Source organism: Gymnodraco acuticeps, unplaced genomic scaffold (genome assembly GCF_902827175.1).
Source record: "Gymnodraco acuticeps unplaced genomic scaffold, fGymAcu1.1, whole genome shotgun sequence".
Taxonomy (NCBI): Eukaryota; Metazoa; Chordata; class Actinopteri; order Perciformes; family Bathydraconidae; genus Gymnodraco; species Gymnodraco acuticeps.
In genome coordinates, this window is record NW_022991180.1 from 2,146,325 (window position 1) to 2,161,494 (window position 15,170).

At 41.3% G+C, this 15,170-nt stretch overlaps 1 protein-coding gene across 1 annotated transcript in view; it reads left to right on the plus strand.

Annotated features, from left to right (window-relative positions):
* The window catches only part of LOC117560738 (girdin-like), a 79,732-nt gene that overhangs the window by 42,357 nt on the left and 22,205 nt on the right, over positions 1 to 15,170 (plus strand). The window contains 16 exon segments of the mRNA XM_034237690.1: positions 633 to 714; positions 1,516 to 1,674; positions 2,252 to 2,398; positions 2,827 to 2,971; positions 3,789 to 3,967; positions 5,101 to 5,238; positions 6,300 to 6,483; positions 6,603 to 6,733; positions 7,332 to 7,625; positions 7,985 to 8,167; positions 8,689 to 8,751; positions 8,753 to 8,968; positions 9,357 to 9,481; positions 9,948 to 10,086; positions 10,991 to 11,167; positions 11,278 to 11,439. Coding sequence (XP_034093581.1) covers positions 633 to 714; positions 1,516 to 1,674; positions 2,252 to 2,398; positions 2,827 to 2,971; positions 3,789 to 3,967; positions 5,101 to 5,238; positions 6,300 to 6,483; positions 6,603 to 6,733; positions 7,332 to 7,625; positions 7,985 to 8,167; positions 8,689 to 8,751; positions 8,753 to 8,968; positions 9,357 to 9,481; positions 9,948 to 10,086; positions 10,991 to 11,167; positions 11,278 to 11,439 — 2,524 coding nt within the window.

Below are 15,170 nucleotides of genomic sequence, written 5' to 3' on the forward strand. Positions count from 1 at the left end.
GTGTGTGATGCTGGGGGTGATGTTCAGCAGAAAGAGTTTGTTTATTAGTAGCTGAATTCAGGGCAGGACACAGGAAAGACTTTGTGTCCTGACCATCACAGCTCAAACTCACCGGACGCAATCGGCTATTTTATACATGAAAATGTGTTTTATTGAAGTCTTGAAATAAACATGAGCTATTTTTATAACTTGGACAATGGTCTATTATGCCTAATGTGATGTTGTGTATGCCTTCTTAAATACTAACAGTTGTTTTTGTATTGAGTAGCCTCCTTTTTTTCTTTTTTTAAATGATACCGCAATTACAATGATAAAACTACCTGCAATTAATCTCTTACATTTTGACAAATTAAGACACAATGTTGATGATTTTAAGACAGTTTATGGTAAATATAATTATTCAATAACGTTGTCAATGGGTCCCTTCCACTAAAGGATTTAGTGGCAAGCTTTGAAATGGAAACAGCCCTAAAGGATTGTCCGTGTTGTTATTTAATTGGGAAGCATGCATGCAGGCACACCAAAAAAAAAGTACTTTCTAGAATTCCTTCTATCCTTCCTCTATCTAGGTTACAATCTACGACCTCTTTCCATTTTTCTCCTCGTTTAATTCCCCCTTTCCTTCTTTTCAGAGAGGAGAAGAGCGAGCAGCTTTTGGACACCAGGCAGGAGCTGGATAACAGTGAAGGCGAGCTCAAGAAGCTTCAGCAGGAGGTAACACCACATGTCACAAATCCTCACACACCTAAACAACACACACACATTAATATGACCTGATCTCACCTGCTGAACCCTCCTCTTTCAAGTACTTTGTTTCAGCAGTGCTGCCAGACTTAATCAGCGAGCTAGTGACTTAGCTCATTAGAGGCTATTACAGCTATCTTTAGTCTCGAAACAGCCTCCTATGGCTTTTGATTTGAAGGAGGCGGCAGGCTGACTGGCAGACTAACAAAGTATATGCTGTAAAAAAAGGTGGATGAGTTCAGGGAGTTAGTGTTAATGTGTGGTGTGTGTGTGTGTGTGTGTGTGTGTGTGTGTGTGTGTGTGTGTGTGTGTGTGTGTGTGTGTGTGTGTGTGTGTGTGTGTGTGTGTGTGTGTGTGTGTGTGTGTTGGTGTGTGTGTGTGTGTGTGTGTGTGTGTGTGTGTGTGTGTGTGTGTGTGTGTGTGTGTGTGTGTGTGTGTGTGTTGTGTGTGTGTGTGTGTGTGTGTGTGTGTGTGTGTTGTGTGTGTGTGTGTGTGTGTGTGTGTGTGTGTGTGTGTGTGTGTGTGTGTGAAGCATGCTTGTGATAATTAATAGCGTGGAGAGTTTGTTCTGACCTTTTATCTGTTTATGTAACAGGCAAGACTTAGTTGCTCATATATTATCTACCTGTCATACAATATTACAGTCCACTCACTTGTAAAAGCGTCTGTTGCTTTTCACTAATGGTTCGTATATCTGTGCATGCTATACTAAGATATGCTGTTATGAGTCATCGTTTCCACATGTTCATACTGTTTATTTGACTCCTGCAGAGCTACCAGTTGCTGACGGACGCTCGGTCGGCTCGGGCCTACCGCGACGAGCTGGACGCGCTCAGAGAGAAGGCGATCCGTGTCGACAAGTTAGAGAGCGAGCTGAGCCGATACAGGGAGAGACTTCACGACATCGAGTTTTACAAGGCTAGAGTCGAGGTACACACTGCGCACGTGAAGCATTACTTTTTACACTAAGCCAAGAGGATGGTGTTTGTTAAAAGACAACCCCAGCCAGGACACTTGAGCTTCATTTAGTCGACATAAAATAAATATGCAAGTCAATTTGACTTCATATCACGTGATATAAGCAACATTAGATACAAATGCAAGACACCAGCTACTCTCCACACTGCATAATCTCATGATGCAAGTGTTTTTCAGTTCATAAATAAAAAAAGAAAAGGTTTTTACCCATAAATATGTATATTTTTTAATTATCAAGGGGATGTTTTTGCAACTGTTTGCTGACCTGCATGAATAGTATCTACACCATTTGAATATCAACTTTATATTTGTAAATTTGACTAACTGAATTATTCTACACATCCCTGTATTTGCTGCTTATTTCTGTTACTTTAAATACTTTTAATTACTGTTATTACTGATTCTAGTCGTAGTACGGATACATACATAATAAACATCAGAGGACATTTTCAAAACGATTTATTGTACTAGCTGCAGTGTGTATGTGTTGTTTAACGTGTACTCTCTGCTGATGTGGTGGTTTCTGTAGGAGCTGAAGGAGGACAACCAGGTCATGTTGGAAACTAAGAGCATGTTGGAGGAGCAGCTGGATGCTAGCAGGCAGCGCTCCGACAAACTGCACCTCCTGGAGAAAGAGAGTCTGCAGCTGAATTCCAAGATCCATGACCTGGAGATGGTGAGATTCTGGTTTTCATAGAGGGTATAAGAGCCTGGGTTTAAAAATAAATCAGGGTCATTATAGGAGGGAAAGAAAATCAGTAGTAGAGAATAAGGGAATGGAGCAGTCCTTTCCGCAGTCGAGTGTTCAACGTTTGTTTATTATTATTATGTATTTATTCCAACAAGGACCATGCATACAAATACATTAATCTCAGAAAAGAGAAGAGATTAATTATGCCAGATTTGAGCCAATAGCTCATTTCCATCTGCAGTCCTTAGGCAGGTACACAACAATCAACAAACACTAAAAACATTGCATAATCTCTATCACACAAACAATTATAAAACATGATTTAAGTACAGGTCAATCAAATAATACATAGTACAGTTAAAATATACATTACAATTATCTGAACACACCATTAATCTCTCTGTTATCTCCAGGAGCGGGACATGGACCGTAAACGCATGGAGGAGCTGCTGGAGGAGAACCTCGTGCTGGAGATGGCTCAGAAACAGAGCATGGACGAGTCCCTGCACCTGGGCTGGGAGCTGGAGCAACTGTCCAAGACCCCAGATCTCACCGAAGGTAAGGAGAATATGGAGCCAAGGAACCTGTTAATGCCAGAGAACGAGAACAAGGATTAAATAGATCAATGTGGGTCATGCTTAAGGTTCCAGAAGGCCAGCAGGTTTTGCTCCTTGGCTCCTGGCCCTGGATTCATCCCAATGACCATTTTGCATATGCCAGCCTCCACTGGGTCTTCTTTCCACTTGGTTAAGACCTGTAATTAATATTCAGTGGCTCTTGGAGGATAATCTGTGCGTCTGGATCATAAAAGCTTTTAAGAGGTTTAACTGGCCAGGGATCGGATAAAGACTCTGTGTTGTGTGTTTGTTAGAATGTCACTTTGAAGGCTTAAGACTTGTGAAGTTAGATCTTACAGCTTTGTATTCATTTATTTTTGACCGACTTATTTTTCTTTGATTTTGCCTTTGAACACCAACAATCTTAACACAACTTTAATGTATATGTGGACATGTGTTAAATCATTGATTGTGTGTGTTGGAAGAAGACCACCAGGTCAGAGCCGGGGGGGGGGTTGCTTAATTGTTCCCACAGTGGTCTCTTGTCTGTTTGTTAATGTTTTTGTTAATCTACTGCTTCTTTTTGGCTGCATTTCCTTTTCCTGTTCAAGCTCAGACACACTGCGATCATATCTGTGAAACACTAAGTCTTAAACTGATTCCAAAGAAAACCTTTTCTTTTGCACACTGCTTTTATTCATTTCCCTTAGAATAGTATAATATGAGTATAATATGTACTGACCATATTAGACAGTCTTTTACGCACATCTAGCTTAAACTCATTGCAGAATCCACTTTTCTTGCTGTTATTGCCTCAGCCCCTCAGAAGTCTCTGGGCGAGGAGGTGAATGAGCTGACCTCCAGCCGCCTGTTGAAGCTGGAGAAAGACAACCAGAGCCTGCTGAAGACTGTGGAGGAGCTGAGAGGAGCAGCCAGTCAGGACACCGTGACCAAACTGTCCAAAGCCAGCCAGGAGAACCAGAGGTTGAACCACAAAGTAAGAAATTGGACTTTGTATATAGGTGGTTTTTCATTTGTAATGCTTGTTTAAGAAAATGGGACATTTATAAACACAGATATACTAAAATGTCCTTTCCAAAACAGTTTAATCTTTAGATTGTTTTGGTCAATTGCATCAAAGACATCCATCATTATGTCAAGATTCTTTTCGATACTATTCTAAGAGGAGTGCTTCAAGGCTTCATTCTTGGTCCAATGCTTTTTCAAATGTACATCACTGATCTCCCATATGGCTCTTAATTAATGCTGCTTGTACTTTTTGCAGATGATACAAAATAAATAATTTCACAACTTGATGTACGTTAAGCTTTGTTATTTAAAGGTTGTAGGCATGTACTTTCATAATCATAAAGAGAAAACAAGTTTAGGGAGTCATTATTATTAAATAATAATTGTTTCAATTCAATTACAGCCATGGTGTAATGTACTGCCCCTCCTCAGGGCCCCCACTAAGATTAGCATATTGGACCAACAGTCCTCTTTAATATATCACCTAACACTTGACTTTCGGCCTTTTCCCACAGCGACAGTAAGAAATAAGAAAAGAGAAGGTAGGAGAACGTATAGAGAGGGGTGGATAGGAGGCTGAAAGCAAAGCTATAAATCCAGAGAGCCCCGCATTGCCTTCTCTTTTCCAGTCTTGACATCCAAATGGCCCTCGCTAAGAGAAGCCTCTCAGCTATTTTCAGAAACATAAGCCTCTCTCTGTGCCTTCGGGGAAAAAAAGCATGAAATTGTGTTTTCTCACAAAGGGAAAACCCAGAGTGAGAAATGTATTTATTTGACTCGAGGTCCTAAGCCAAAACACATTAAAATGTGAATGCAGCTCCTGTTAGAGTTGAACAAGAGAAATGGTCCCATTTAATGTGTGTGCCTGCAATAACTTGTGTGTGTTTGTCTGCAGAGTCATGACAGAATGAGGTGGTATGTATATGATATGTTTGTATCATGGATTAATAATTGCACAAGCTTCTTTGTGACTGGGAGTCACGTGTACAAATGTGATAGTCACTACAGAGCCAGTGTGGCCATGCACAACAATCAGAAAACTAAAACCAAATGAAGTTAGTGAATCTGTTTTTAAAATGCTACTTTAATAATTGTTTACAGCTGGAGCAGTTGGCGAGTGAACTGACCTCAGACCGAGACTCGCTCCGCAGCGCAGAGTCTCTCAGTACTGACCTGATGAAGGAGAAGGCTTTACTGGAGAAGACTCTGGAAACACTCAGGGAAAACTCTGAGAGACAGGTACACACACACACACACACACACACACACACACACACACACACACACACACACACACACACACACACACACACACACACACACACACACACACACACACACACACACACACACCATGATTACATTTGGAAAGTTCTTCCGAAAACCAGGTTGTTTATTTTCAAGTGGTAATTACTTGCAGGCCTTTTTCCCTGACTGAATTATTTTTGCTGAATGATTATTAACTGATTAGGCCATTTTCTAAGAATGACTATAATCACATTAAGCATTCATGTGCTCTTAAATAGTTACGTTTCAGTCTGTATACAGAACAAACATATAGTTGAACACTCAGACAAACAGGGCTTTGAGACTGTGCGTCATACACGCTGCTCGCTCTACAAAACCATCATTGATTCTTTTTCCAGGAAGCTCCAAGAAAATGACTAAGCAGAATAATGTACGGAAGTCTTTACAGAGTTTTCCTGAGAGCAATCCTTACGCAATGTATCTGCATTTGGCTCAAAAAACTATAAAGTGTAACTGCTAATATGTTTTATTGACTGTACAGACTTCTGGCACTCTGTGTCCTAGATGCAGTCGCACGCTGTGTGTCTGCGGGGACTTTGTAGCCGTTGGACCCGAATCTGACACCTTTGATGAGTTTAACCATCTGATTTGTAAAATCCGGTTTTGATGAGGCAGAGAAAACGCAACCCGCCGCGCTCACAGATTACCGTTGGCAATTTATCCAGTTGGTTGTAAACTAAATGAGATGTAACTAATGTAGTGCCGTTCCCGGAAGACATAATATGCAAATAAGCTATTGTTTTTAATTATCTTCAAAAGCTGCTGCATGATACTTTTTAATTCTGACCTTTTTTAGTTTGTCATGTAAAAAACTAAATTAATATTTCAAGCAGAGCCTCTTTTAAGTCTTTAATCTCTCTCCAAGCAGCAGCTCATATCGCCACAAGCTGAATTATTTTTAAATAAAGTCACAGAACATTTTTCACTCGCATTAATCACCTTCTTAAACATAACCTGTGTTCCTGATTTAACCTCTGCTGTCTGTGGTCCAGCTGAAGGGTCTGGAGCAGGAGAACAAACACCTGGGTCAGACGGTGTCGTCTCTGCGTCAGCGCTCCCAGGTCGGAGCTGAGGCCCGGGTGAAGGACGTGGAGAAAGAGAATCGAGTTCTCCACGAGTCCATCTGCGAGACCACCGCCAAACTCAATAAGATGGAGTTTGAAAGGAAACAACTACGTGAGTGCATTCATATTATATGATTTGAAAAGCTTTCTTTTCCATACGTCAAGGTCCTTGTTTTGTCAGTACGAATTCACAGGATCAACACTCTTGTTGTTTGTACTCTATCTATGCAGGAAAGGAGCTTGAAGTGGTGAAGGAGAAAGGAGAGAGAGCAGAAGAGCTGGAGATCCAGATTCAGAAGCTGGAGAAGGACAAGGAGAGCCTGCAGAAGAAGATTTCCAGTCTTACAATCACCTGTGAAAAGGTGCGGTGCATTTAGTTTTCTGCCTTGTTTTGTATTATGTCACTGTGTCCGTTTGCTTTGTTAATCAGTAAGAGTCAGTTGATCCAAATGGTTTAACTTTGAGAACAGTTGTTACATATTATCAGATCACATGTGGAATATAAATGACTCTCCAGAATAAGTAATTAAATATATCTGTAACATGGAAAATGAATTGTGAACTCTCATTTTAACATATGATATGTGTATTTCTCTGGTGCATATCACCCTTTATTTAGAGTTGAATTTGAATAGTTTCTCTGAATATTGGGTATACCTGTCAGCCTACCTAAGAAGACCTTACACATTTGAGGTTTCTAATGCATAATAGTGAATGAACCCTAGATCATTGACACCCTTTTTTGACATATTGTCCCTAATTTGTGTTACTCCTGTATTACATGGAATTGTATACGATAGCAACATCTGTAGTGAGTTTATATTAACCATTAAAGCTTTATCTTATAATGCATTTAATGAAGTAGAATTTTTGGCTGCTAACACATCCACATGACCAGCTTAGTGTTGACTCACATAAAGCTCTACTCACTGTTATCAATCATCTTTTACGTGTGTGTAGGTGTGTTCTTTGGAGAAGGAGAACTCAGAGCTGGGGGCAGAGGGCCGTCGTCTGAAGAAGAAGTTGGATACTCTGAAGAACATGGCCTTCCAGCTGGAGGCTCTGGAAAAGGAAAACTCCCAGCTGGAGCATGAAAACCTGGAGGTTCGGCGCTTGGCGGAGAGTCTCCGGTCATCGGGAGCAAAGGCCGCTCAGCTGGAGGCAGAAAACAGGGAGCTGGAGAGCGAGAGGAGCCAGCTGAAGCGCAGCCTGGAGCTGCTCAAAGCCTCGTCCAAAAAGACGGAGAGATTAGAGGTAAGACTTTAGCGCAGCCAGAGATACGGCGGGTATTTCTGTCACTGAGAGCAGCTACAATTTTATTGTTTGTTGTAAGAAGCTTTCTTTGAGAAATAAAAGGCAGACTACTGCTTGTGTTTTCAATCGGAGTGTAAAAGTTACCTGGTCCTTAACAAAGACAACTGTCCTTACACAAGGTCAAGCAGATGATCAGCAGTAGAGTTACTGTACACTTTACATTTCTGTAAATTACTTTCAATAACAAATGATCTTTTACAGCTAAATTCTAACATAATCTGGCATATAATGGCATCGGGGAGTAGCGCAATTAGTTCATGAATGCTTTTAATATCCTGATCTGCCTTTTCCTCTCCCAGGTGAGTTACCAGGGCCTAGATACAGAGAACCAGCGCCTGCAGAAGGCTTTAGAGAACAGCAGCAAGAAGATTCTACAGTTGGAGGCTGAGCTGCAGGAAGTGGAGACTGAGAATCAAAGCCTCCAACGCAACCTGGAGGAGCTCAAGATCTCCAGCAAGCGCCTGGAGCAGCTGGAGCAGGAGGTAGGCAAAACAAACAAACACAACAGAACCATTCAGCAGCGTTTCTGAGCTGAAGTGTGGGAAATGGCAGGCAAAGTGTTAAGAAATTATACACAAATTATTATACAAGTTATACATGTTTTCCAAGGCACTTTTCCCCCGAGCAGAGCAGAAACAACATCAAGTGGGAAAGCTGTAGGTTATTTACTGACACAGCTTCAGTGGCTTTTTTAGGACTGTTGTCCCAAAAACGTAGTTGAGGCAGCGAGAGGGAGTGTTTGTGATGCAGCAGTCTAAACATGTTTACATGTTAAAGTCTGTTATTTGGCACCTGGGCAGTACTGCCGCTCATTTAGCTCCCCCTGATGAAAAGCATGTTTCCCAACAGTGTGAGATTATCCCAGATTATTTGTCAACATTGATTTTTGGCCCTCTCAATTAATCTGTTTCACTTTTAGCCAAATGTGTGTTTACAAGACATTTAGACAAGTGAATCGCATCACTGATCCATCTCCTCTGCATTACGCTCCATTATCCCTCAGAACAAGTGTCTGGAGCAGGAGAGCTGCCAGCTGGAGAAAGACAAGAAGTACCTGGAGAAGGAGAAACAAGCGGCTGAGGCAGCAGGCCGAGATCCGAGACTCCAAGCTGGACGACGACAACCAGCGCATCGTCACCTTGGAGAAAGAGAATCGGACGATGGGGAAGGAGATGATCTTTTTCAGGGACTCGTGCACGAGAGTCAAAGACCTGGAGAGGGAGAACAAGGAGCTGGTCAAAATAAGCAACATCGATAAGAAGACCCTCAACAACCTCAGAGAGGTGAGAATAAAATAAATGCTAATATCTTTCTTATGCTTCATATGCTTCCAGATGTATGTCATAATCCTTTGTTTTGTGACGAAAACACGTTACGTTTAAAGTTGTTAATGGCAATTGAAGAAATGGATTTCAATTGCCTCTTTGTTATTAATTTTATACTAAATTCTGGTTTAGTGGGAATTTATTGACAGGGTTTAATTTGGGAAACACTCAACATGGATGATTATTAATGTAAATGAATAGGCACTTAATGATAACCCTGGAAAACCAAGCTTGTTTTTTCTGTCTTGATTCTTCCATTAGCATCATACGTCTTTTTGTTTCTATGAATAAATGCAAAGTAGCCCAATTCTGAGAGTTGCTAAATGTGTGCGTATGTGTGTTTTAGGAGCTTGTGAGTGAGAAGCTGCGGACTCAGCAGATGCATAATGATCTAGAGAAACTCACTCATGAGTTGGAGAAGATTGGCCTGAACAAGGAAAGGCTGCTGCATGACGAGGGCTCTGACGACAGGTACTGTACCATTTCACCCAAGATTTACCCAAGTAAATGTTCATGTTTTCTGTAATGACTCGGTAAACGGAGAGATCTTAGAACTGACATGAACAATCAATCATTTTTGGATCAGAATGATTACAAATAAACGATACAGTCCAAATATAAGAGCCCTATGGCCCAATTAATATCAGGAGTCGAAATCTTTACTTAATTTGAGTCTATTGCAGAATCATCCTGTGGGAGTTTTCTGGGTCAATATCTCCTAACCTCCAACCTACACTGTTACCAAGAAGTCTTGGCGTTGCTTTACTTTGGCTGTGACGATAAAACATTATCTGTGTTCAGGATTACAAATGTGTGATCACATCTAGACTAGAGACACAAATAGACACACACACACACACACACACACACACACACACACACACACACACACACACACACACACACACACACTGCTAACCTCATTATTTATTTTCAGGTTTAGGCTCCTGGAAACAAAACTGGAGTCGACACTGAAATCATCTCTGGAGATTAAAGAGGAGAAGATCGCAGCGCTAGAGGCCAGACTGCAGGAGTCCTCCAACCTCAACCAGCAGCTACGCCAGGAGCTCAAGACGGTCAGCTCACAAATCCATACTCTTAATCAAAGAAAGCATACACACACATACAGGATTTATGACGTATTGAATGCAGATGTTTATTTTAATCACAATAAACAAGACCCAGTATTTAAACGCATACATCCAACAAAGATTCAAGGCTTTTATTGTCATGTGTACATAGCTACAGTGTAGTTATGCCGATGAAAATCTTAGGTCACAGGCTTCTCTAACAGTGCAACACAATACACAGATAAACAGAAACATATAGTGCAAGTAGAAATAGTGCAGAATAGTCTATATACAAGTAATTAGAATATTGATGTGTGTATATATATATATATATATATATATATATATATCTATACAAGTTGCAGCTGATGAATGTTATGGATGTTCTTTCAAAGGTTCAGGAAACCAAACATCATCAATCCTCCAGCCCGTCCACTTGAGAACAACGTGTCCTAAAATCTTTCCCCCGCAGTCCAAAACACTAAAAACACTGAGGGCTTCTGAAGGCCGATACATTATTTATTCATCCACTTTTCCACTTCTATCGCCATATATCTATTCATGAGGCGGCAGGAGAGGAGTGGAGGATGTCTGCTGTCCTTTAAGGAGGCGTTTGTGTTTTGAACTTGCAAACACAAAACAGATTCAAAGCCAAAAGCTTGTAGGGAAAAGTTTAAGCTTCAGTAGATCAAATCTGAGTTTCAGCTGTGACACTATACAGGATAACGTCTGCTTTGTACATAACCATTACTCATGCCATGTTTTATTAGTGAAGTCTGTTTTTATCATTTATTAACTTCACATTCAACCCAGTAGCAGTATTTAAATATTAGCCATCTTGGAATTATATGATATTGTACTGAATGGGCACAAAAAAGTTAAATGTTTACTCCTATGTCTCTACTTTCAGGTAAAGAAAAACTACGAGGCGCTGCGTCAGAGGGAGGAGGAGGAGAGGATGGTGCAGAGCTCCCCCCCGAGAGGAGGGGAAGCCCCTCAGGCTGTCAGTAAATGGGAGAAAGAGAGTCATGAAACCACCAGAGAGCTGCTGAAAGTCAAAGACAGACTCATTGAGGTGGAGAGGAACGTAAGTTAGCACACATCAGAAATGCTGATATGAATAAAACAACATATACCTTTGGATTGTGCAGTTTTCTCTGAATGTCTTTATGTATATCTGTCATCTTTTTTTCCCAGAATGCCACGCTGCAGGCTGAGAAGGCGGCGCTGAGGAGCCAGCTCAAACAACTGGAGACTCAGAGCTCCAACCTGCAGGCTCAGATAGTGGCGGTGCAGAGGCAGACTGCGTCTCTCCAGGAGAACAACACGTCACTGCAGACTCAGAATGCCAAGCTGCAGGTAATCCTACACACACTGCACAATGCAGAGGGAAGGAAGCTATGGATGGCCGCTTTCTGTCACCATCTGCATCAGCATATAGACTTTTACAGCTGTCATGCAAATATAGGTGAAATGTAAATGTTCTCTGAAGCTCAACTTTGAAGCCAACTTGGACAAAAACTCCTTAAAGTCATTGATGTTAATGATTGACTTTGGAAACAGTTGTTGATAAAAAACCATTTCACCTCACAGTCCGTATATACATTAGTAGCTGATCCATGGCCTTTCAATTATACTGGATGATCTTCATTAGCAGACAGAAATGTAATTGTAAAATCATTTTTTATTTCTAAATAAGATGATTTAAACGTGTTTTTAAGTCCATTATGAAAACAAATAATTTGTAAATGTATAACAACAATAATTGTAAAAAAATTATAATACAATAGTTATAACAAGAATAATGATAAATAATAATAATATAGTTTTTATTAATATAGACCCAAATCACAATGTTCTAGGCTTTAAATACTACCATACCACACTTGATTGTGAAAACAAAGATAATCCAAACAAATATACACATGTTTATGTCTCAGAGATACATGCACTATAGACAATTGTGATAAATACATAAATCTGTCATATATTCGGTTAATAATTGCTCTTAAAACCATCAGTTTAGTAGCATAACATTCTCTTGAAGTATTTTAGAACACTACTTTAAACAAAACCAATTAACAATTCTCAATGTTAATTACACAATGCAAAGCTATCACGCCTTCTTTCAACATTCACACAGTTGCGTTGCCACGGTGCTCAGCCCCTGCTATGGATTTAGACTTGTTTGGCGGTGACTCAAACCCTGCTTATGGGCGACAGGATTTACACTGACCGTACAGAAGCTTCTATCTGTTGCTGTGGGTGTTAGCCTACGCCTCTTGATGTGTGTGAGAGCAGGTGTGTGTGTGTTGTGGAGGTAAAAAGCTGTCTCTGTTTAAAGATACAGAGAGTATGTCAGCACCTGGACATAATGTGTGTGTGTCAGAGTGTACTAGTGATGACACACTAGTGATGATTGAAGAGGGATTGGAGACCAGGAAACCTCTGCGACCACAAAGGAAACATGAGAAGAAACAGTTGGTGTTATGAACAGGGAGTTCACATCAAACTGTACTGACACAGCGCCCCCTGTGGACCAAAAGAGGAACAACCTCTCCTTTTACTTCACATTTTTTTCCTTTTGGGTGTTGATTATAGGAACACATTTTCTTTCAATAAGTCAATACAGCTGACAACATGTTGATAGGAGAATCTTTATTTTAAACTCTGCTCAGTGTTACTTTTCTCCACTCCGACTCCTCCCCCTTTTCTCCTTCATCTCCTCTGTTCAATTCTCCGCGAGCCAAGTCGTATTTTTTAATCCATATCATTCTTTACTTCTATTCTCCGTGATATCCTCCTTTTTTTCCCAATCATCTTCATGCTCCTTTTCACATCCATAGCAATCATCTGTTTGCAGTATTTCATTTAACTGTAAAGTATAACATTTTTATTGAACTGTTCTTGTTTGTCTTATTCGATTAACATAGCATTTTGCATTTACTTTATCACTTACAACATTCTCTCAACATTTAGCCTTTTGTATTTATTTTCTTTTGACATGTAAATAGTTTGCTTCATCTGCATTACTTGCACTTTGGTTTTGCGAGATTTTTCATTTTTCATTTATTTAATCGTTTATTTGGCAGGGACAATGCACAGTAATGAACACTTAAAACATTAAAATGTATCAAGCGTAACAGTGACAGATTTAGCTTTGAGCTCATTTCCATCCGCAGTCCCTCACATAAAACATTTAAGAAAATTACATTTTACAAACATAGCAAAAACAAAATACATGATATGCAAAAGATGCAAGAAAGAAGTATTTATGACATGGTAATACAATATAGCAGCAACGACATATAAAGTGCAAGAGAGGAGACAAGAGCTACCTAAAGTGCAAGAGGAGATACCCCTGTGTTAAAGTGCATTTATTACATTACATTTAGCTGACGCTTTTATCCAAAGCGACTTACAATAAGTACATTCGACCAGGAAGACACAACCTTGAAGAAAACAGAATCATATAAGTACATCAGGTTTCATAGAGCCAAACATTTCAAGTGCTACTCAACTGGCTTTAGGTAATCCAGTCCTTTATTAGTATAAAAGTGCTTCGTTAATAGTTCTAACGCTCGAAGTGGAGTCGAAAGAGATGAGTTTTCAGTTTGTGCCGGAAGATGTGCAAGCTATCTGCCGTCCTGATGTCAATGGGGAGCTCATTCCACCATCTTGGAGCCAGGACAGCAAACCCACGTGTTTTCGCCGATGGGAACTTGGGTCCCCCTCGCAGCGAGGGTGCAGCGAGTCGTTTGGCTGATGCAGAGCGTAGTGCACGCGCTGGGGTGTACGGTTTAACCATGTCCTGGATGTACGAAGGGCCAGATCCATTCGCAGCATGGTAAGCAAGTACCAGTGTCTTGAAGTGGATTCTAGCAGTTACCGGAAGCCAGTGAAGGGAGCGGAGGAGCGGAGTGGTGTGGGAAAATGTAGGAAGGTTGAAGACCAGACGAGCCGCTGCATTTTGGATGAGCTGCAGAGGTCGGATGGCACATGTAGGTAGACCAGCCAGGAGGGAGTTGCAGTAGTCTAGGCGTGAGATGACGAGAGCCTGGACCAGAACCTGAGTCGCTTTCTGAGTCAGCTGGGAACGTATCTTCCTGATGTTGTAAAGCGTGTATCTGCAGCAACGGGTTGTAGCAGCGATGTTTGCAGTGAAGGACAGGTTGTTATCTAGGGTCACACCCAGATTCCTTGCAGTCTGAGTCGGGGAAACAACTGAGGTGCCGATGTTGATTGTTAGGTCAAGAGTGGGACAATCTTTTCCCGGAAGGAAGAGCAGCTCAGTCTTGTCAAGGTTGAGCTTGAGGTGATGATCAGACATCCACTGAGAGATGTCAGCTAGACAAGCAGAGATGCGTGCGACGACCTGGGTCTCTGAGCGGGGAAAGGACAGAATTAATTGGGTGTCGTCAGCGTAGCAGTGGTATGAAAAACCATGCGGGCTAATGACTGATCCGAGCGAGTTTGTGTACAAGGAGAAGAGGAGGGGACCAAGAACAGAGCCCTGAGGGACCCCTGTAGTTAATTGACAAGGGTCGGACTCAGACCCTCTCCAAGTCACCCTGTAGGTACGGTCTTTCAGGTATGAGGTGAGGAGGGAAAGTGCAGAGCCTGAAACTCCAAGTTTTTGGAGAGTGCGAAGGAGGATCTGATGATTCACCGTGTCGAATGCAGCAGACAGGTCCAACAGGATGATGACAGAGGAGAGGGATGCAGTTTTGGCAGTGTGCAGTTCCTCCGTGACAGCAATGAGAGCAGTTTCTGTGGAGTGACCTGCCTTGAAACCAGACTGGTGCGGATCCAGAAGGTTGTTCTGATTGAGATAACAGGAGAGTTGTTTAAAGACAGCGCGTTCAAGTGATTTAGACAGGAACGGGAGGAGAGAGACAGGCCTGTAGTTTATAACATCAGACGGGTTGAGAGTGGGTTTCTTTAGGAGAGGGTTTACTCTTGCCTCCTTGAGACTGTTTGGAAAGTGACCAGAAGTTAGAGAAGTGTTGATGAAATGGGTGAGAAACGGTAGAATATCAGGAGCGATAGTCTGAAGGAGGTTTGAAGGGATGGGGTCCAGAGGACAGGTG